General features: G+C 29.5%; 2 protein-coding genes across 7 annotated transcripts in view; one reads left to right on the top strand and one right to left on the bottom strand.

The window, feature by feature from the left end:
- Nucleotides 1-25314, bottom strand: part of LOC130440964 (protein prickle-like) — a 332550-nt gene that overhangs the window by 28418 nt on the left and 278818 nt on the right. For 3 of the 4 annotated variants that reach the window (XM_056774382.1, XM_056774380.1, XM_056774383.1), the window contains one exon: nt 16340-16619. In XM_056774382.1, the coding sequence (XP_056630360.1) occupies nt 16340-16585 (246 nt within the window). In that variant the 5' untranslated portion in view covers nt 16586-16619. Of the gene's footprint in view, nt 1-16339; nt 16620-24519; nt 24914-25314 lie in introns of those variants that run through there. The other variant, XM_056774381.1, reaches the window with a different exon arrangement.
- LOC130440967 (neprilysin-2-like) overlaps nt 1-25314 on the top strand; it is a 55458-nt gene that overhangs the window by 18900 nt on the left and 11244 nt on the right. The window contains exons 1-2 of one of the 3 annotated variants that reach the window (XM_056774386.1): nt 20230-20259; nt 23178-23410. The exons of 1 other annotated variant lie outside the window; for it this stretch is intronic. In XM_056774386.1, the coding sequence (XP_056630364.1) occupies nt 23281-23410 (130 nt within the window). In that variant the 5' untranslated portion in view covers nt 20230-20259; nt 23178-23280. Of the gene's footprint in view, nt 1-20229; nt 20260-23177; nt 23411-25314 lie in introns of those variants that run through there. One more of the 3 variants, XM_056774387.1, reaches the window with a different exon arrangement.

Below are 25314 nucleotides of genomic sequence, written 5' to 3'. Positions count from 1 at the left end.
TGTTGATAAATCTTAATACAAATTGTTGACTAGCAAAAGAGAAAATAATTAAATATTGAGTAATGATACTTCCCTGCAATCAAACTTTTGTTTTATGCAAAATTGTCTGACTACTGAACTGAAAATTTGAAATAGTATATAATACTTTTATAACTCTATCATAAAATTGGTAAAGGGATTCGTTATGCTCTTGACTTCAATTATTTAATTGACTTAAATTATTCAAACCGAGGTATAAACAAGATCCATCTCTAGGATAAATAAAATCAATTCTATTTAATTTGACTTATGATGCTAAATCCAATAACTTTTACATATTTAAGTTTTAAAATTGTAACATTTTGATAATTATAGACATTTGTATTTTCGGAAAAATGATTTACAATGCTATCGAATCTTTTAAGGAAAATTGGGGTTCATCTATCGTTACTATTGGGAATATTTCCCATTTTCAGATTATTTTCTTCTGTAGAAGATGAGATCAAACTTTTTATAAGGGAATCTACATCTAATCTTCTATTATTAGATGTATGGTAATTAAAGTTCGTTCTCGCTTCTCGTTCTTGTTTACTGAAGGAAGAGGAAACACTAGAGGAATCTGACTTATACCATAAATGAAAATAGTTTGAATTACAGTTCGGTTTTCACTTGCCCTAGGTCCTCGATAGAACTGGAATTTGTTTTGATTCGATTGTCACTACATCATTATAAAAGTTTTCCGCGTATGATGCCTTACGTGACAATCCTACTGACTGCGCTAAATATATGTTTTATTCGTAAAAGCTTTAATGACAACTTATAAACAGACAGGAATAATGACAATTAAAATACAGATTACAGACTGAAGAAATGAATGTTAATGTTGGAGTATTTATCAACTGTGCTGCGTTCGCACTAACGTTTTCAGTGGTTCCGGGAACTAGAGTATACGTTAGCAATAAAGATTAAGTAATTCACAGAGATACTCCAAATTCAAAAACACGCTATTCTATGAAAGCTTTCTTCACGTGCTTTCTCATACTGCATCTATTAGAAGTTTACTGACATAACTGTTTTCTCAGTGTCTAGTTCTATCATCAACCAGTACAAAATTTCGTCAATAATACATTCCTTTATCTCCATCCATCTGTGGAATCTTTTCAACAATCATAAATAAAAATGTTTAAGCAAACTTTGACTCTAAATGGTCAGCAGTTTGATTTATTAACTAAAAATATCGTTTTCCCTCAATAAAGCAGTAACAAAGTTTGCAAAATTTTGAAACGTCACCCGCTCCTACAAACGCCAAAACAACGGAAGTATTACAGCAAAAAGATACCTAATATGTTTCCGCCTTGGACTAATATTACACCTTAACATATTATTGTAACTGATGCCGATAATGAATACATACTAGTTGCAATGAATCACTCCACAAAATTTAAGACACCTATGTGCTCACCGGAGCCAAACTATATATCCTTGAAAAGTGTCTTTCCTTTCAGACTCCTGACTGTCATCGGGCAAAGAGTCGCGAACTATGCCTACTCTGCGACGTCCTGTTCGGTTATATGTATTTAGAGAAAAGCGTTGGTGGGGAATAATGACCAATTGAAACAAGTTGGTCTGCACGGAGGATGAAGAATTGAGGACATTTCTAATATTTAAAAAAAATGATTCGTATAAATATGACTATACAGTTAATGTGAGTTTTCAAAAAAAATGGTTTGGATGAATGTATAAATAAACGCCGTTATATTTTCAAAACTATTACTCAAAATATCATCAATCGAAGTTAAACATAGAAAAGACCCTAAACGATAAAGTTGAGTTGGGGCACTTTTCAGAATCGTTTACATCAGAGAAACTACCATCAAATTTCATTCCCTTGCACATTCCACGCCATTTTTACGAGCATCTAGGGCATCCTAATTTTCACGGTAAGACCGACTCTTTTACACCATCAGCTCGCACCTGTTGTGTGTAGTGGACCTTTGCGTTATATATTGTATCGGTCTTTCAGGTACATCTACAACATAGTTGATCCATTGTGCACCTGTTGATTCGAGTTTATTATTTTTACACACCTGGAGAGGTTTCTCTAGTGAGCAGATGGATAGAACTGAAACGGATTGTTCTTGATGGACAAAAGAACAGATCAAACCACGTTGATAAATAATGAGTCAAAATTTACCTTTGTAAATCTTTTATTAAAATAGTAATTATTACCACTTTCATTTTAAAAACAAATTGAATATTATTTTTATGTTTTTATAACTCAGTTTGATAAGTATTATATAATGAAAACAATTTCTCAAAGGTAGACGTTACTTTACGAATTTGGAACATGGATTTCTTTGGAACATGAATTTTTCCTACGATCCTAATACAATATCATGGCGAAGGGTAATGCATAGGGCATATTCTTGAATTGCTACAACAAAACTCACCGAATACTTCTTTTGCGTTCAATTTCTCAGTTTAAGTGGATCGACTTTTCAGCATACAATATATTTATTCAGTTTTCATCGTTATTTCATCATAAACCCTAGCGGTAATAGGATTTTAATCAACTTATCATGCAAATCGAAAATCTAGGCACAAAGTTGATACCAACGGTGGTACTATCGGCGACCACACATGCTTCCTTCAATTTCACCCGCTTTGATATTCACGATTTCAATTTACATGAGTCAGTACTTATTACATATCTTTGGTGTAATTGTTATAAAATGATATTTGCATTAAATGGAGGCACGACGATGACCTGTCGCTGCTTCTGAAAGGTACTACCTAAGGTTTATACCTCGTGTATATCTAGAGAAAATCTCGCTTCCGGTTATGATTCATAAACGTTTGCGGCGGTTGTGTAGGTCACGAAGAAATTAGTCGTTCATCTTGATACAAGGTACACTTTGATAGTTGGTCATGAATATGGTGTAGCATTTGAAGAATCAGTGCAGTACGTCATTTACTCGGTAGCGTGACCAGTACTATTTTCTTAAATTCTAATAGATATTTTTTTCAATGAAACATTTTACTTTCACTATTAAGTATTGTATTTGGATTTAGGTTTGTGATAATTTTTTTTCATATGCAACATACATGTGCTAGGATAGACTAATATTTGAATATTTATATAAATGATAAATTAGAAATCCCAATTGATGCCAAAGTTGAGTTTTATATTGAAAAATTTGTGTTCCATATTCCAGCTTCTCTTATTATTGAGAAATTATTATTTATAGAGTGCTTGGCATATTGAGTAGGAATAATCTGTAAACATAGTCTCAACAATAGTATAAAAGTGAATAGAATGGAGAAACGTCAAATGGAATGGGTTAAGTGGATATATAATCAGTATATATAGAAATGAATGAAAATGGCTTTAAAAAGTGACTTTTTTATCGAAGTTCAATTCCACATCCATGTTTTACTGCAATTAAGGTAAAAAGGCTTCATTATTATGTATCGTCAATGATTCCTGGTGATAAATTTCAGTTTATTTCCAAGATGTAGGACCAACAATTTCGTTTGTGAAAATTTATATGCTCACAAATAAACATTTGTTTCCGTGAAATAATAAATAAATTCATCCCACACGTGAATTATCCTGTAACGAAAACTACACATCTAAAATTTATACTAAGGACTTTTTTTGAAATAATACCATTCATACTACCTTTAGGTATATATTGAAAAAACTTTCTGTCTATTTTCAATTGATTCAATTCTGTTGAATATTATAAATGTGCATATAATAATACTAATCCACCACTTCTGAATCTCAATGCCTTCTGAACTATATAGAATGATTGTAAGCTGTCTACTATTTGTTTTACTCAGGAAGAAGTAATATATATCCAGTACCTTGGAATGTTTTAGACGCTTTTTAAATTGGACAGACATATGATTTATTGGGACATAGATTTGAAAATTGGTCAATACGATGAAAAAAATAAAACTATATCAACAAACCATTAAGTACTGAAAAACCATACAATCAATTATACAAATTTAAAAATTCTTGAAACAGATTGAAATAGAAGAAAACGATAATTTTTAAAAATGATTCACACACATAGAAACGAGCAGGCTTTTATTGATAAAAAGACTGAAACAATCTAAAATTCTAAAATCTAAAATTATAATTCTATTTTATGAATTCAAATTTAACTAAAAATAACTTAATTAGAAGTTGCTACTTACTTTTAAGATATGACAACTAATTATGGTTGAATAGATTTTTATCTTATATTTGTCAGTAGCAAAATATTTCTGTTACATAATTTTTTTCGAACATAATTTTGAAATTTTTCATATTCTGTTTAGTTTCATTTCAGAATAAAAGTTCAGGCAGCCATTTTTTCATCCGTGCCAATATAAATTTCTTTAATTTTTCCATTTAAAGACCTCTCTTCATATGCTTTTGTTGATAAATCGTTTTCATTTTAGATCTTTTTCAATTCAGTAATGTCAATTATAAAGTGAATGTGTGGTCTGTTTCAAATTACCAAAATAACAAATGTATGTCAAATCAAATAAATCATCGACCACAGACGAAGAAAAGACGTTGATCTGCGCAAATAAGCTAATTAATTACAATGATTAATTGAGAGTGACTATTTACAACGACAACCTCACGGCGTGTTCGACTTGTTTCCTAATAGGAACTGAAATTTATTGGCACTGACAAGATTTAATAGTGATGAACAGTTAGTTCGACAAGTATTGATCTGCAATCTTGTAGAAAAGAAACAACAGGCTGATGAATTCATTAATTATGAGAATAATTTTTAATGACAAAAAGGAACCAGCTAATAAGGGGTTTATGGAAATTCGTAACTGTTGACAGTTATTGGTTGACCTCACAGGGTGATTGATTAGTGTGATAAGTTCAGTGCCTCCTTTAACATTGGAGCTAACTGTTTGTAGTCTTCACATTTTAAAATTATTCACAATCTGACAGAGTGTTGCAGAATGCTATGCCATTATATTTTTTTAAATAAAACATTGCATATTTGGAATTAGTTTGACTTTCCCATTACAATAATATAGAGTTGTTATTTGCTCTATGGGGTATTTAAAAAGTGATAAACAATTTTCCATAAAAATCGTATCAAGTACAATGTAAGAGAAATTCAAGGATGAAGAATGGTAGTGATCAAAGCATTCGAGTAGTTGTTAAAATTATAGGAAATTATTCATTTTATTGATACTCATTGGATCTGATATAGGGTGTTTTCTCAAATAAATCACTCTGTATTTTATGTGAGTATTCAAAAATACTACAATTTCTATACTTAAAATTATTAGTTCTTGAGACATTTTGATTTTTCTGTGCAAAACAATTATTACGCACCTATATCTAATCATTTAACAATTCATTGTAAGTTGATTATGATTAATTTGTCAATAACTGATGTTTGATAATGACATGACATGGCAACAGGTACATCATTGTTTTTTGATTTATCGGTTTGGCACATTTTTTGGTGTTTTGAAGAATTTGGACTAGGACAAAAATGCATTTCACTAATGATTAAATGATTGATATGATCTCGATATTTGGAGAATGCAATGAAAACGCCTTCCTGGCAGTAAGATTAACATATGAACGTTTTCCTGGAAAGCGGTTACCTACAAAACCAAGGTTGTAGAGATTGATGGAGCGGTTCAATCGCACAGGTTCAGCTTCACTTTCACTTTTATCTATTAGCTGATGCATATCACATGGGACACGCAGTCAAATTAGACGGTCGTTGAATATATAGGGAGGCATTATTGGTGAATATGTACTATTTTTCTAAAGAACATTTGAATGCTGAAATGTATTTAGATTTTCTAATAACGCAATTCTCTCTCTAATTGCAAGAAGTCCCATTTCGTACACGGCAAAGGATGCTCACTTAAGTAATTGATAGTGAACTGAAGAAAGATGGATCGGAAGAAATGGTCCAGTACAGTGGCACCAAGATTACCAGATTTCAATAAAATGATAACATTTTTCTTGGGTCACATTATGAATGAAGCGTATAAAATACCACCAATAACAACGGATGACATGATAGAGAGAATATGGATTCAATTTCGAAATTTTTTATAGAAATGCTTCGTAATGTGAGTTACTCTTCCAATGATCGCTTTCAAGCATGCATAGATGTCTTTCGAGGTCATTTCGAACACCTATTTGGATTTTTTCTTGTCTCCGCAATTCAACCTCTACAGTTTTAAACAACATTGATAAAATATCAGTTTTTGACAAATAAATCATATCCAACCCACAATTAATTTTAGGTATAGAAAAGTTAATAAAATAAGAAATATGTTGATAGTATTTTTCGATATTCATATAAAATATAAAAGATTAATTTGAAAAAAACCGAGAAAATAATGTATTTGTATTATGATTCAACCTGTATCAGATTCTATATTAACGAAATGAATAATGCCCCAAAATTTTAAATACGATTCGAACAATTTGGCTGCAACAGATCTTCATTTTTCAGTTTCTATTATATTGTAGAGTGGATTGAACTTATTACGATTTCTACGGAAAATTGATTTTAACTTTTCAAATACCTGGTTGAACCCATCTCAATCCCATATTATTGTATTGGGAAAGTCAAGCGGATTGCAAATGTGTGTTCCATTTAAAAAAAGATAACTTTAATATTGCACAGCATTCTGAAAGATTGTATGTAATTTTAAAATATAAAGAGTAATGATGGCTATAATCTCTCAAATTGTCAAATTGATATATCAAATGATTTTATCACAATAATGAGAATTTCTTGTCTCTAAATGTTTAAATTGAAATTTTAAATGAAAATTATCCAATAGATTTGAGATTATTTTCAATGTATACCTCCATAATAAAAATCTATCTTAAAAATCAGGTCAAACCATCAGTTTTTTTATTTTAAAATCTTCATGGTTTCTAGCTCTGAACTAAGGCTCATATTAAAATTGTTTGAGATCTGTTTTGTTCATAAAGTGATAATGATATTTGCTGGACCTTTTTGTGAATATTTCTGATTTATGCAAAATAAGTATTTTCACTATTTATATCTGATATTCCAACTATTACACATTTATTCGAATCCAATGTAATCCACGCAATAGACTAGAAACGGTCAACTTAAATGATACTAAATAGGGGGTTCGTTTTACTTAAATACTTATAATAAAAGTACATCCCGTCGGAAACTGTAATGCACGATGAAAAAAAGAAAACTAGTATTTTTCACTGCTTCCTTCTCTCGCTACATAAATATATATAAAAGCACCAAAACTGCGAGAAGGGAAAAATATCACTCTAATGTCATAAATACAATAAAAGTCGAAGAGTCATAATATTCGACTACTTAAGAATCTTTTATGTTCTAGTCATGTCTCCTCAGTCCCGTAATGAAATTAAGGAGGCCGTTATGAGAGTCCCAGATGCGATTTCATTAGATTTCGTTTCATCGGGAGTGCGTTCACTACTAGCATTAAATGGATTTAGTACATGTGGAGATGGAGATTACAGAATAGGAGAAAAAACTGTTTTGTAGTGACTGGACAATGTATAACAGACATTATAGCGTTATAAACATTTTGAAGTGAAATATATCTAGCGAAAATACAACTGCCAATACAAGTGCCAAAATATTATTTGTGTGAAGATTCACCCATTATTAATATATTTTATGAATTTATTGTGACGGATACGGTGAAAATATATATAAATTATGAAAAATTATTTGTGGAGAATAATAATATGACACACTACTACAAGTACTTATCGGAAACTAAATACAAAAAAAATCAGAAAATTAACGTTTAAGAAATCATCATTCAGTCAAGCATTTTGCTCTAGTAAAAACAAGTTATTGTAAATGAACAATTTTGAATCACAGAATTGTCTAATTTACAATATAGATGCTTGTAGGGTGTAGGGTTTCATTGAACCAGTCAAAACCAAACTGTTAACTCATAATTTTCTCAACCTTTTTATCTAATTTATCTATAAATCTATAAATCACTATATTATGCACCACAGAAACGTGATTAACACACTTTATTAAAATTCGAGTTTCAGATCCTACAAAGACTACACTTATTCAAAAAATATTCATAATAGATATTTCTCAAAATGAAACAATAACATGCTATTGATAGCTTTGATAACTGAACAACGCAAGAATTATCCCCGATAAAAAAAATAACTAAATCTGGACAACTTCGTCTTTGAAGGAGACTTAATGTTATTCCTCACATTTTATGATGAATTCAGCTCCAGACATTTGATATATTTTGGCTCTTAGCAATGTTCACTCAAGTATAGGCTCGATATCAATAATAGATCATTCTACACATAAGTTACTAAGCTGGAGAAAAATATATTTTGCTTGACTAAGATTAAAGGGAGTTAATATCTAATTCAATAATAAATGAAAATGAATTCGACAAATTACAGGTTTCCTAAAAGAAAACAACAAACATCAGAGTCCATGCAAATCATTTTCGAAATGTAGATGTCGAAATAAGTGATCAAATTAAGTAAAATATAGAAAATAGAAATACTAACAATGATATGGGGTGGAGACATGAGAAGGGCGTCTCAAGGTGTTGATTGATCTATTTAAGGATATTCATACGAATAAAGAGGTATCACGTTTAGTAGTAACAAACACTGTATATTTGAAATGTAGACAATATAGCTCAAATTGCAGTGATATCTTTAGAAAAATGTTATACATACATATAAAATAATTTATTCTCAATTTCAGGGACAATTATGTTGAAGTTACAATTTCAACTTGATCGTTAGATGTATACCATAGCATTTTTACAATAATATAAAAATTAATCTATATTTTTTCAATTTGTGAAATAAATTTCTGAATCAACAGAATTTTTATTTATTATTTGTAATGACGACGAGTCAAAAAAATGTGATTTTTATGTTTCCTATGTTTCCAGAAATTATTAGAAACGGTGTATATTAGCAGGCACAAAATATTTATTGGCTTTGAATATTTATTAAAGTTTTCATCCCCCATATGAAGCTAAACGGTAAAACTGAAAGAATGAAAATTCAATTTTAAGATGTGCTGCAAGTAGGGAAATCCTCATGAATTTCTGTCGTCAAGCTAAGTGACTTAATAACTCCTTTCGTTTCATCGACGAGCGAAGTAAAAATAAACGATACAGACAGTAGGATGGAAGATCAAAACAAATTAGCTGAAAGTAGCTGCTAACTACCTGACAAAACATATATGCTAATTCTGAGATGGTTTAACTCTGAAAAGTGGTAGTGAGTATGAGTATGAGATTGAGAATTTAACGTCCAGTGAACTGAACATCATGTAAGAACTAATTTTCATTTTTATCCCTACATATATTACAATTTTTATTTGGTTGCTATATTAATAAATACAATATAATAACGTTCCGGATGAATCAAGGAATTCGTCATAATTATCATAGTATTGTAGCTTTTAGTTTTCTAATACGTACAATTCATGTGATAGTTGTCTAATTAAAAAATTTCACACAGTTAAAAAGTATCGTGAAAATCTAATATCTCCCTGATTGATAATACCTAATAGGAAATTCCCATATTATGGAATATTTCCATTATACTTAAAATGCATCAATTGAGATATATTTGTTTATACTTGACTGGGTGAGTAATAATAATATATAAACAACGATTGCTATAATTTTAAGATTTAAAAGTTATATTTTTTTTACTTTAATTGATTTTTTAGAAATGAAGTCATAATAAGGAAAATTTGTGTGACAAATCCAAGCTTTCATTTCAGGTTTATATGATTAATAATCGTCTCCATTTAAAACTTTTCTATGTGAATTAGCAAACCAAGTAATAGGGTTTCATTAAATAATAATTATGGTCGGCAATAAAAAGCAAATATAGTAATCAAATCTCACCAAAGCAGAATAGGAATTCATTCTCACCAATTATCTACAACGAACTGGAATCTACAGAGCCATTATAATGTTAGTAAATTACATACTTGCGTTGCCCTTGCAGCCTTGTTCCAAGAGTACATTTCGAATGTTCAAAATTTTTTGACAATGTAGGAGTTTTTTCGCAGCAAACTTCATCATATAAATACCAGAGACAGAAAGTCACCAGAATAGTATTAATATTGACATTTCAATCGAGCTATAAACAAGAATCTAATCGCGATCTTGGCCAATATTATAATTTAGTCCAGATCCAGATAAACAGTAAGCTCATAAGAATAAATTAAAAATTGGATAACATTGAAATACATTATCTGATATATATTACATTATATACATTATAATATATATATATATATATATATATATATATATATATATATATATATATATATATATATATATATATATTCCATTAACTGATATGTGAAATGTTCGCTTAATAGTTACTACATAATAGTTTTAGCGTTTTACTTTTTTGTTTCTAGTATTGTTTCAGGAAAATTATACTGGGCGTCCATTTAAGAAAAAGCGTTGGCCATATTTCGAATTCTCCTAAAGGCTTGGTGTAAAAAAATTACTAAACAGAATAAGAGGAAATTTTGAAAATTATTTTCTTCTAAAATCATTGTTATTTTCTGAAAAATATTCTTGTATCTCCTAAAGTTGAAATGGACAGTGCTTGAAAGGAATAACTCTAAAATAATTCATGGTATTTTGTTGAGCTTTCGATGATTAAAAAGTACTTCTCTTAGACTACGACGGCTTCTACTTAAGTTTTTAAATAGACAAATAAAAACAAATATTTATAATTAGCTATGGTTACATATGATTTGAACGTATCAACCGTTCCTTCAGGTATAACATTCATCGCCTTTCATGATCTTATAGTCTTTTGATGAGCCCCGATTGAATTTTTTCAGCATTTCTTGACGATATTGTAATATCAGTTTACGGACAGCATCGATGCGATTATCAAATTATATAAAGCGACAAATCTTTTTGATAGCCTAATGCTGAAGTGTGCCTCAATCTCATGGTGTGTCAAATGACAATCTTTCAATATCAATTTGCACACAGCATTGATATTTTCTGGCCCAACAGTCGATGTTGGACAACCTTTACGATAAATCATCCTGTAGCGAAGTGTGACCACTATTAGGAATTAGGAAAACCAGCGGAACACGGTAGCTCGAGATGGTGCTTCACCACCAAAAGTCGAAGCGAGTTGATCGGGATACTGCTGTTGACTTAACCCACGTCGAAAGTCATAGAAAATCATCGCACGAAAATGTTTGTGATTTAATATCATTTTTTGACGAGATAAATAATTCAAAATATGTAAACAACTCAAATACCACTTGTCTGACAACACGTTCTGAGTACGTTCACCATTAAAAAAGTCAAACTTTATTATGGCAATGTGAAATTTGACATATTCTTATCAATGTCGCCATATCTCAAAACTTTAGTAGTAACTTTCGTATCAACACTGACTCGATCGATTTACCTTGCTTGGAATGCCGCTAACGTATCGCCACAACATTAATAATAAAGATAGTTTTTAATTAAAAAAATCTTAACACTGCTCCAGTCTAGATGGTTTCTCATACAAAATAATTTATAATTTATCTAAGTCCGCCAAATTTTTCTTATTGCAATTAATCAATGACTGGTGCCAATATTATGAATCTTTTTCATAACAGAAATAGTTATTTTCCTAACAAGTGTGGAAAGTGATACTTTCCCGCACGCGACTGCAGTTGTCCCGACGCGGAGCGGAGTTCGGGCAAGCGGTCAAGTGCGGGAAAGTATCACTTTATGCATGAGTTAGGAACATTATTTTTTCTACGATCGTATATACAAAAAAGTATACCAACCCATTCTTCTAAAATTATTTTATTCCAACAAACATAATAATATACAAAATTTATACAAAACTACAAAAATATAACTAAGACTGAATTTTTGATAAACATTATAAGAAACAAAAGCCACCAGTCGCAAATTTTCTAAATGTATTCATTTTATCAGTTATTACTTCATAATTTTCAAATCAATCAAATCAATCAAATATTCCGAAAATGGTACACAGTATCGCGTTTTATTAAGAGTATCTTATTGGTCGAAAGTTAAATGATGCTTAATAAATCTAATATTGAAGAAGTTGTGTTCAGTACAAATTGGTACGAACCGTGTAACCAGCGCCCTCTATGAGAGTCAGACATAAAATCAAATTCATTGGGTGTATCAGCTATGTTTTATTGAGGAAATATTTTTCAGTTTTCTATATATCCTAGAGATGGAATCACCTTTTTTGAAACACCCTGTACATTCAGACCAAATTTGCTATTTAAGTGAAACTGATTTGATCCGACAAATTCACTATTCTAAATAATTTTTCTACTTTGAATCTGCAATGTAAATCATGTTCTTCAATAATATTTGTAATTTGGGATATAATTCTCCTGTGCAATAATTATCTATGTATGAATGCAGTCAATTTGTTCTGTGACAGTTCTGAAAAGTTTACTAGTATGTTGGTACTGCTAAAATCTTTCATTTCATTTCAATTTATCCCAATTATATTTTTACAGTTGTTTTTTATAGATGTTATTGACTTCATTTGGAAGTAAATGTATTAGATGGTCTTTGTAAATTAAATATCTGATAATCTTAGCAATTAATTTTCAAGTTCAATTGTCAGTGTTCAGATTATATACTGAATATGCGCTAATGTATGTAGATTTAAATAATTATTGTATTTGAATTGATGCCATTATTTGGATGTGTTCTCAATTTGTTCGTCACTCACATTGTTTATAGTTAAGCTATTTTTTGAAACAATGCAAGGAATTATTAATAACCCAATTATTCTCCTGTTCATCGTTGCGGAAAAGTTTTCATACAGTATTTTCAAGCATTTTATTCAATTTTTTTAATATGTCGATAAACTTATCCCGAAAATTGAATAACTACTTTATTACTATTAAATATTTTTTTGGTAAAGTAGTGGATAGATACTACTTTGATATTTTTTAATACTAGTGTCAGTAGATATTGAATAAAAATTTCAATATTTATTATCCATTGAAGAAATACAAAAATAATCGTTCATAAGTAATTCGCCCACAAAGCAAACATAGTTTCGACTCTTAGAACACAGTCTCTATCCCCCTTGAGTAATTTCTAGACAATTGGTACTGTGTATTAAGTTTTCTTTGTGAGAATAAAATGTAATGCGAATATTCAAACGCACACTGTGTGAAGAAAAACTGACGTTATAATATATAAAGTGGAAGAAAATATTTTTCACATATTATACACTACTTGTTTTGTGGCAATCACACACAAAAGTATACTCTTTTTAATATATATCCGAGATTTCTAATATTTAGGTATCCATCATCATCTAGAACAGAAAATATGGTCGTGTAAAAATATGTACATTGAATAAAAGTATGAAAATTGTAGAGTTATATAAGTAATGATTAAAAACTTAATGAAGAAACTATTGGAATTAATAACATTAATTTTCAATAAAATATATTTTTCTAGTAATGATAAAAGTTACCAACAAATCTTGGATCATCAATGAGCTTTTTAACATCCCCTATACCAGCAGATTATGTAATGAATCATATATTGGAGACTTTCTTTTATCTGTTGTACTCCTTTAAACTATGCTTTATCAAAAACTATGTATATAGTTACATCCCTTTCATATAATTTCATATAATGAAATTGGCAATTTACTATTTTTACTTCAACAGTTTCGATCCTCATATGTATGAAATTCCCAATAGAAAGAGAGAATCTTCTCCTTTTCTTGACAACAAATTTGTAAGAAACGGAGAAAATGAAATTTGAACTGACTAGTGTAGGAAACTTTAAATTTTGGAAAATATATCAATTATCATTCATATCACCCACCCATACTGAGAATAATTTATTCAAACAGATGAAGAATAGAGTCCTCAAAATTTTTAATTCAATATTTCATGGAAATAATCTAAAAATACTTTACAAAATTTGTCTATGAAAATTCTTATTCTTGATACCTTTTCAATCGAATTCTTCATAATATATGAGAGTCATTTACTTACAAACAAAATTTGACATATCAATGCGCATTTAAAAAAATCAAAGATAGAACACAACTGATAAATTGCCTACCATAAAATACCTTGCTTAATTGCGATAAAAAATACTTTGGTCGATCAAATAGACCAATCGAATAACGTATTAGTGACAGCAAATTATATCCAGACAGATGCTTGCTTGCCTCAGACGTTTTCTATGGATTATGAATACCGAAGTTTTAAAACGCCTATTTTTAGAAACAACATATATTGCTCAAAATTAACAGTGTATCAATATAAAAATTGTTAAGTAACCCTAGTGTAATCTATGTATATCTTCAAGATTTTTGAACAACAATTTCTATAAAAATTCAATGTCATCAGTTACCAACTAACCTCACCTAACCTATAAAATTCAACTTCCTTCATATCGACTTAACCTAATTTAGTCTATAAAAATTCAGATTCATTCATAATCTAGCCGGAATAAAATTTACAACATTTTGAATAGCAACAAGAATCAATGAACTTGATATTCACGTTTCGTAAACTTTAATATTCAGTTTGCCACAAAACTAGAAATGTTCGGAAAGGTTTCCGCAGTCAGGATTATGAACAAAAGAATTAGATTAACGAATTCAACCGTGTTGAGATTTTAAAAATTCTCTACGTTTCGGGTGGGTATAGTGTGGTTAATCGTTCATTAGATGAAGTCATCCGATTCCGTGGTCTCAATATGCCTACTCCACGCAAGCAATCATCCTTTTTTTGGTAGATTCCAAGGCCACAATCTGTCTACTCCGAGATATTGAAAACTTGGAGCAAAAACATAGAATAGAAATAAAAAATAATATGCCTACCATCGAGAACACCGTTGACACTAAATTTGGCCTGCTGGCATTGGGCTGACTGGTGAGTTACCCGCCTGGACCTCCTAATTATAGGGGTCCTAATGGCGAGTTTTGTCTTTTTGTCGCGCGTGGATTTCGGCTTCTCGGTGGGTTTTAGGGGAAATGTTATTCTTGGCAGAAGTGGTATTGGAAAAAAGTGGAAGAAGAAGGTGTTTCCAGATTAACGGTAGTCTCTGGCCATCGTCCCTTGTAGTCAGAGAGTTTGGACATTTCTTTATTTTGTTACCTTCTCGAATAATACTGGGCTTGAAGGAGCGAAGTGAAGCAGTAGTTTTGGTTCCATTGAAATCGATTGTTTGTCCAGTATGGTCACAATGTTGATTACGTCGATTTGTCTGGCCAAAATAGGAATGGGGACAATCTAAATATAAAAATCGCTTCACTACGCTCCTTCAATTAAAGAAGCTATCGTAATAAAGAAACGTCCAAACTGTCTGAATACAAGGGACGATAGCTAGAGATTACTGTCAACCTAGAAACACCTCCTTCTTCCACTTCTTTCCAATACCACTTCGGTCAACAATAACATTGTCTCTAAAACCCCCCGAGAAGCCGAACTCCACACATTTATCACCCTTCCCGCCAATAATATACTTCCCACGCACACCAAAAAGGCAAAACACACCAGTAGATCCACTAAAATTATAAGGTCTAGGTGGTTAGCTCACCAGTTAGGTCAAGACCAGCAGTGATTGTGTTAGTGTCAACGGTTATCTCGATGGTGAACATATTATTTTTCTATAATTTCTTATCTCTTAGACCTTTTAAATATGTGTCCAAATCGTCTTTATCTTGAATCTCTTATGTTTTTTTTTTAATTTTTGAAAGACGGATATAAATTTGACGTTTCGACTACTTTCAATCTTTAACAAAACTGACACTGTCAATTTACGTAATCAATAGATCACGTACATCATGAATATTGAAATAAAAATAGAATCAAAATAGAAATCTGGTTTAGAAGAAAAATAATTTTTCATTAATTTTATTAAAACCTATAAATTAGAGCTATAAATTTTACTTGAATTATTTAGGTGTTTTTTACCATTTATAGCTTTTTCGTTCTTATGAATGTGAATAATTTCCAAAAATTTTCTTTTCCATGTAAATATTAGATTCCGTTCCAAGAATTTTTTAAATCTGTATAATTTTTTTTTGAAAAAACGTTGTTGCAATAGGTCAGAACGACAAATTTTTATCTGTATTTATTAAATTAAATAATTATTATTAGTTAATTAAATTGAAGTATATATGTATATAGTAGTGAGGAATGAAAAAAGTCAATTTTATCTAATATTAGAATTTCGGTATTTTAGTTAATTAGCTAAAGCTCGAAGAGGAAAGCAAATACACAAATGATATTCATTACAATATATTTTTGCAACTCACTTGATCGGGCCTGAGTCCTGGAGGTACCCACGTATACTCTTCTAACGCGCACCCACTGTCATCATCGCTTTGCGAATGTCTTTGGGGATCTCCATTAGATGGCGAAAACGGTGAGCCTTTTCCTAAAAATCTATCAGTAGGATCCAAAGAAGGAAGTTTTCCCCCCGGAGAAGGTAACTTTCCGCTAGGTGACAGTAACACTGGTGGAGATATGGGACCAATGCCCCCGTCGTTGTTATTTGACATGGAGTTGCTATATTGGTAATTTCGGCAAACTGATCTAAAAAGGAAAAATAAAATTTACCAGTTTTACAAATGCGTAAACAAAGGAGAGGTACATGTTATAATAACTAAACTAATATGTCAGCAATATAACTGAATAACGAAGTCTACATAATTACAATAATCAGGTGGAGAAGCAGTAGAATAAGTGAAGAAATAATTGTTTGAAATAAATAATCTGTGTTCAAACTAAAATTAGAGAAGTTAAAGAATAGGAGAGTAGCATTACACTGTTTTTCGCGTATTTCTATAACAATAAAGTTCAACTAAGTCCCTGAAGGCGACAACTTCGTTATTAAAACGCGCATCAGATAATGTAATTGTAAGAGTTGCTGTAGTTGTCGTGTGAAGAGTATGTTCAGTAGGAGAGTACGATAATGAAAATAACCGAATATTATTTGACAAAGCCTCCAAAAATATGAAAGACAAAGGAAATTTATCATCTATAGAGAAGCTGAAAAGCAGAGAACGAAAAATTATTTCAAAAATAGAAGTATAGGGAAAAATGTATACAAAACTTCTCCACACTACTAGTAGCAAACGAGACAAGATGTTTAAACAATAAATTACTTGTTTAATTTTGATACTGTACCAAGATTCTACATCTACATTTATAGTAAGACCAATGGAAGGTTTTCACCACGTGACTCAATCTACGAGTTATAAAGCACGTATTTACTACCTACTATCTTCTATCAGTAGAAATCAAACATACGGAATAGTTTCTTTAAATTGGCAGAAGTAATCGTAAAAAGGGACATATCATTGACGTAACGTAACGTGAATAACTGACAATACTAGAAGTTGAATTTGAACTAGAAGTTGAATTTGACTCAAGTTTTATTTACTGTGTTGTTTTTAGTGAATTTTTGAATTGAGCATGTATTTATTGTGTATGTATATAGGAGTTAATTCCTAATTTAGACGAACCGTCGTTAATAATAATGGATAATGCGCCTTGCAGAACAGCAACCTTCTACTTCGTGAAAAAAATGTAATTATCAATTGGTTAAAAGTAAACAATGTTGAATTTAATGAAAACCTCTGACGATCTGTCATTGAACTTATTTGAGCCCACTGCAAGACATATTATAATAAGTATATTGGTAGATATGAATACGACCATGAAAGGGTTTTAAGTATGTTGCATTGTGTGGCATTGGAAAAGTGTAGTGCAAATGTAAATTTGAGATAAGACTGGTTTACTCGAGAATGAAATTTGGTGAATATAAATATGTATAGAACCAGTGGTAATAAATACTGGTGAAGACCGTTCAGATTCGAAATCGGATGAACTATAAAGCAATATTTTTTGCTGCAATGCTAGAGTTTTAGTCAAATATTCTGCTATCAACGTAACACAAGTGTGAATCTACTAACAAATCAGTTCTTCAGCTCTCCAGTAATAAGTCACTATGATTAATATTAATTTTGGATTTTGTAGCTTATTCACCTAGTATATCGATATCAGAAAAGTTTTCCTTAATATATTGATATATCAACATATTTAATAAAATATTTTGATCTATCTAATTTAACAATATAGATAGAATACAAATAATTGAAAAAGTTGAATTCCTTTTTTATTACCACTTCGTAAAATATCGACCTTTGGAATATTAGTCGGAACAATGATTCCTACAGAGTTCTCGAAAATGTTTATTTGATTCAGATGAATATAGGTCCGCCATTTTTACTTTAGAAATCTTGAGCCCTTGTTACTTAAGAAATCTTGAAGAAGAAAATAGGAGGAATTAAATTATCGCAACAACAATACTGTTTATATAGTTGGTTATACAAAGTTGAAGAAGAAACCCATTACTTTTTATAATATTTGTGGATAAGTAGTATATAAACAGAAAAATAGATGTGAAAAATATTAAGCACAATTCTAGCCAATTTATATTTGCTAAACTATAAAAAATAATATAGGATAAATTACGGAAAAAAAAAAGAAATATCAACAAAATGAGGGATAGATAAGGGGAATATTAATTATTTCGGAGCAATATTGAATTTAGGAATTCAGATATTCCCTTAGCATCTAGAAGTCTCAAGAATTGTTAAAAATTCATATAATATACTCGTTGATGGTATTCCATTCAAAAAATCTATTACAATAATTATGTTTTAAAGTGAAAATATGCTCCCATGACAACCATGGTATATCTGTTTATGACATAATCAGATGTTACCGGTTACCGTATTTTAAATTAACTCGTTTATTGAAAATATTAGAATTATAAAGAATTAACCATACGAATATAAATTTTTATTCAGTAGAATAAAACATCTTGAAGAGCTTTCTATCCCATCTTATATTCTACTTTTGGCCGAAATTTTATTTTTAAAAAACGGATCTATGTAAACCAATTTATGCGAATTAGAAATTTAGTGATATTAAATTATACGGTATTATTTTTTTCAATAATAGGTAATAGACGAAATATAAGTTACAAGTTTATATGTACAACTTTGTTCAGAACAGTTAATTGTTAACATTATTGCCTGTTAAGTTATTAGCTGTTGCCTAACTAATTTATATATGAAAATCATGGTTCCTTTCACTTCTGACATAAAAATAAGTGTTTAGGTTATAATAAATATCGCACACATCAATACTGCTACTTGGGAATGTGGTATATTGCGCGATTTTTTTTATCGTAAATAAAGTTATTTATAGCACGGGAGAGAACATTTTACTGCAGTATACAGACACACATTATAATCAAAAGTTTGTTATTGATAGTCAGGGTTCAAATTTATTGCATAAAAATTTTATGGTAAAATCATATTCAGAATAACATTCACATGAAAATAAAAATGAAAACGGCAATGGTGAATACAACACACAATATTCAATGAAGGAAAGAAGGATAAATTCAATTCAATTCAATTCAACAAGGAGATTAAAGACAAATTAGACCAAAAAAATTAGATAAAAACTAAAATTTGAGGGAATACGTGCTTTTCACCAAAAATATTTTAGAATCTGTCAGAAAACAGAGCCAACTTGTTTAATCCATTAGATAGCCATCAAAATTCAAGATTGGTAGCTCAAGACATCAATATTGATATTAATTTCCGCAAAAAGTGAAACATATTCCGAACGGTAAAACCTAGGTAATCTCATTTAAGATTGACCTGATTTTTAATATAGAATTCAAAAATATGATCATTTATAGGGACATCCTGTATGGCTCGAAATAAATTGGGGTGGTAATAGATATTCATATGGCTATGAGAAATAAAATCGAAAAATTGACACACTACAAGGTTTCAATTGAGATTTTTCCATAGATCCAATATTTATTAGAAAATTTTTATTTCTGAGAAAAGTCAGTACAAAAGTTAAAATGATACGATAGACTGTTTTAGTAGTCAATTAGTTATTCTGTCACATATTTTGATGCGTATAAAATGGGTTTTTGATATATCAATAATTAGTGGACATAAAAATGGTTTATTACTTATACTTGATAGTTTATATATTTTGATAAAGACTAAAAGAAGTCGAAACGTCAAATTGTTATTTGATAATTCTATAATGACACTGTTTTTTGTATTTTTAGGTGGGAATTATAATTTAGGTATCGTCCATAATAATTAGTTTCAGTGAGTGTCAATCTAGAAAATATGTATGGTTTTTGTTTTTTGTTTCTATTGTGAATTGGATTTTAAGGTTAAATGTATTAAAAGCATCTACGAAATAATCTCATTTATTATATGGAATTGCAACTAAACAGTCATCAACATAGCGTTTGAAAAATAATATATTGAATTTTATGTTTTTCAAAACTGTTTCTTCTATATATTCCATAACAATTTGTGCTTAGTAGGAAGAAATTAGAGATCCCATTGTACAACCATTCAGTAGTTGATAGAAATTATCTTTGAATTGAAACTAATTATTTCTTTGGATGATCATTACAGCTCATAGAAATTCATTGTAAATGAGGGATATATGTTGTTTACTTCAATTCTATTTCTCTTTTAAAACATGTGATATTGAATCATTTGTAATATTGGTGTACATTAAGTAGATATCTTGAGATATGATTTTGTTATTATTAGGTATATGTAATATATCTAAAAATTGTAAAAGCATGAATGAATCTTCTATATAAAAACCATTTTCAGTTAATTTTGATAAAATGTTGGCTAGATATTTAGATTGATTGTAAAATGGTGTATACATGATACTATTGGAACATGAGGTTTCTGTAATTTTCGTAGTTTTGTTGGTTTGTAATTTTGTGCATAAATTGTATTATTAAAACCATTATTTAAAAGTGTATTAATGAATGCATTATTTTTATCTGTTTTTTTATCTGTTTTTTTATAAATATTTTTTTGATTTAGTAACTTTATCATTTTATAATGTAATTATTTGTTGGACAAAGTACAAAAGTGAAGAATTAGTTGAAATAATTTTCAGTAATCAATATCCTCGCATTTTTCTTGCTATTTGATGGTTAACTGCTCAACAAAAACAAATTCGAATCTAAGATTAATATTCAAAATAATAAAAGTCATCGTAAATTTGATATTTTATTGATCGCAAATTTGTTTACATTCATCTTGAATAATGAATATTTTCATTTTAGCAAGCATACGTCAATATATATATATATATATATATATATATATATATATATATATATATATATAGGTAGATATTTCTGAATATATTGTATGAAGATTCTGATGTCCATTATGTTTTTTTTTTCGCTACGAAAATCAAACAAATATCCAAAATTTCTCATTGCTTACATCCATAATCCAAATTTCTCTTAATAGAGAATATATTGTAAGCCTCAAAAATCATAGTTTGAAAGTTTATTTCATGTATAATTCAAGACAATAACTATTATATAAATATATACCAATAACTATACGATAAAAATCTTCCAAGATCTAGTTAAAAATAATTTTTTTTAAAACAGGCAACATCAAATACAAAATAAACTCTATTCCAAAATATTGTTGCGGTTTTTGAATAATTGTTCATTCAAATTCTTCACGGTAAATAATAATTTGGTGGTACCCTTTCGCAGCTCAAATTCTGCACGGTAAATAATAATTTGGTGGTACCCTTTCGCAGCCATATACTTTGCCTTCTTGGCATTTCAGAAAAACTCAAATAATCCAATATATCAATACTTTTGTTGTTAATGGTTCACACAATTCTACAAATTGTCCGACCTACTGAAAATTTCTAGACGAAGACAAGTATCTCCGCCCAGTCGTCTACCATCCCAACGCTGGTATTTTCTGGATATAAAAAGAAATAAAAGTAGTTTTATATCGAAAATTTACAAGCTTTTTAGTTGAGTTCCTAATGAGCTTCAATCTACCAAACATATGATGTAAGCCGCGGTCACGAACCATTGAATCGTAGCTATTTTACATTTGAAACCTAATTTGGGAAAGACTCGTATAAATACATCATATTACGGAAAATAGTTATGAAATTCAAGAAATTTAGTTAATAAGATTAGAATACCATGATAGTACAACACAAGCCCGCGAACATAAGCACACTACCATTAATGCATTTTTGTTATAAATCATTTATCGACAAAATTTATATATAAAATTAGTTAATTTAATTAATAATATTTAACAATCCACTAAAATTCAATTCGGACCAATGATATTAATACAATTCATTTTTCTCGTTTTCACTTTATCTTTGTTTCTTACAACGCCTCAACTTATCAAAAAAAATACACTACATGGACATACGTAATCATCCATTAAAAATTCATAATGTTCGAATGTATAATTTAGAAAATATATTTAAATATAAGTTTTGATTTCGCAGCTTTAAAGGCATATAAGTCATAAACGAGTTGTCGTGTGATAACATTTTTTTCGTGTCTCAGCATTATTTTCATGTCATGTACTCACTCCCGAATTATTTGCATCGAGTCCCGAAACACCCTGTAAAGAAAAGGTTTACTTTTTATTCGGTTTTTGAGGAATTTTTATTCTGAAAAGTATTGTCGGTAAGCAGAAGTGGGTTACTTCGTTTTGTCCTATAAAAACTTCATTCTTCATTTTTGTTTTCTTTTGACTGCTTCTGAAATTTGGAGCAAAATAAAAAGCACTCGATATGCAAATAAGAGAGAATTGGAAATGTACTGGGTACATTGTTAGGTGTCTTCACCTCTTGTAATATTTATTCCATTGTTAATTATTAACAATCATCAACTGTAACTTCTTGCCTATTCATGGATTACTCAACATTCCAAATTTCTTCCTTATGTGTTCTATTTAATGTACGGTAGAGACTCTCAAACAACCTGGAGTTGTGAAGAAACGATTTTTCCCTATTTTATTATGAAAAACCGTGTGAAGGAAATGGGTAAGTGATGGAATACACTACTGAGCGTAGGCTACATTATTTAAACTAAATACTCCAAACTGGGGTAATTGAAATTTCTTCATGGTTTTCATAAAGGAAACATTGAGTTTACGTAACCACCTTCCGTGACCTTCGTAAGTTAAATTGAAATTACCACAATAATTCTCGTGTTACTTTTATTTTAAGATGTATACTTCTAGTGTGTATATTTCGTGACGTAACCGGGAAAGTTTAAGATTTCTACTGTGAGAAAAATATATTTTCTTTACGACTCAGTTTAATTCAGGACATGGACGAAAAATTGCCAAAAAGACGATGGAAAGAAAAAAGAAACACGTTTTATGTTGTTTTGATAGTTACTTTAGTAATAGTGTTATCAGGGGTGATTGTGGTGTTGAAGTTAAGAAAAATATACAGGGGTAAGAAATCAACTTATTTCTGGGTATATGTGATTTCGGTATTAATTTATCATCTACCTCATCATCATCTAACTATTGCGAAAACGGATGAATACAATATATATATATATATATATATATATATATATATATATATAATGTTATATATATAATTTTGCCACGTTCCCAATAAGAAACCGCTCATACATATACATGTATATATCTATATATATATATATATATATATATATATATATATATATATATATATATATATATATTGACTTTTCTCTATCAAAATATTTTGATGATAATTTCACCACATATTAGTTACAATATGAGAATTGTCTCATGTATAGAATACAAATTTTCATGAGTTTAAAGCTTATGAATTATATTCGTGGATAAAACCATATTTTTCATATTAAACAGTAATTTCTAGATTTGCTGTTAGAAAATTCTCTGAATTCTAAATAATTCAACCAATGTACCAAAATAGAAAGTTTATCAATATTACTGATGCATTACTGATGCGATATTATATGAAAATAGGTTTTTAGGACCTCATTGTAAATTGGGAATTTGGAAGAATATGACATATATATTGGTATTACTAGCTGACCCGGCGAACTTCTTTCCGTCTAACAGTCGACTCTTTAGTTTTTTTAATACTTATTTTGCTATTCGGGTCGCTGAGTCTGCTAGTAAGAGAAAATTAAGTTAATAAAGCAACATTATGTCGAAAAATAAAAATGATAAAACATCTAAAAATTTTCAATGAAAATTACAATATCAATTATGATACCTACTTATTATATTTCATTTTATTCTTACTTATTCTAAATAAGTTTTATTTTTACCATACTACTTTATGATATACTGTATTTTTTGTTTGATTACCTGGAACGTAAACAAACAGAGCAGAGACATGTCGAGTATAAATGAATCACGAGACAACACTTTTTTAATTTTATAGATATTTGTGGCTTTTAGATTTAGCCTATTATAAATGCACTTCAAATAGACGTGCACATTTCAAGTGAAATTTTACCACAGACAATTCATCTCTGACTATGTTATCATCGTATGAATATTTACAAATATTGACATTGATATTTATCGATACTTACTTCCCTGAACCTCTCTACAACTCTTGATTATATTGTTGAAGATAGAAAAGAATTGTTTTTAGACTTAACCATCCTCGTACTTCAAGGACTATTATAAAAAAAGAAATAGCGAAATCGGTTCAGCTGTTTTCGAGATTTGCGCTTAGCAACACATTCAGCTATTTATTTTTATATTATGGATAAAAAATAAAAATTAGGCACCGTTAGAAACTTCTTCATTTTTTCAACCCGTTTATATATCTTTGCATCGTTTTTAGAGATTTTCTGGTGTTTTTTCTGTTAATTCATAGTTTTAATTCCAAAGAACTGTAAAACGATGTTTATAAATTGTTTTTCTCAATGGTTTGTTTTTGCTCATTAATCACTTGTCACTATTCGCGTATATTAGGTTGTGCACTATCCTATATCCGTATATGAATTCAACTACTTTTATAACTTAATTCTAAAACAATCTTTGATTACTGATTTACTGAGTGACAGCAATTCCTACGCTTCTCTTCGTATTTTTAAGGAGGTCCTTTCGCCTTCTATTATAGTTGTTAATTAGATAAGGTTAAAAAAGTTCGAAATTAGTTCTTTCAAACCTGTAGTTTGTTCCGTGAACTTTATTATTCACCATGTGTTTTTTTGAGATGTAATCTTAAAAAAATTTAGAAATGCTAATTATAAAGCTTTTCATCTAATAAGAAACAATAATATAATTAAAAAAATATATAAATACATAACTTTTACTGCATGTTAGCATAGGTAATGATTTGAGCTAATATAAAAAATATATTTTCATCAAAATCTAAT

This window comes from Diorhabda sublineata, chromosome 3 (genome assembly GCF_026230105.1).
Source record: "Diorhabda sublineata isolate icDioSubl1.1 chromosome 3, icDioSubl1.1, whole genome shotgun sequence".
In the NCBI taxonomy this organism is placed as follows: Eukaryota; Metazoa; Arthropoda; class Insecta; order Coleoptera; family Chrysomelidae; genus Diorhabda; species Diorhabda sublineata.
The sequence above is the reverse complement of the archived record's forward strand: the minus strand, read 5'-3'. Positions and strand labels throughout refer to the sequence as shown.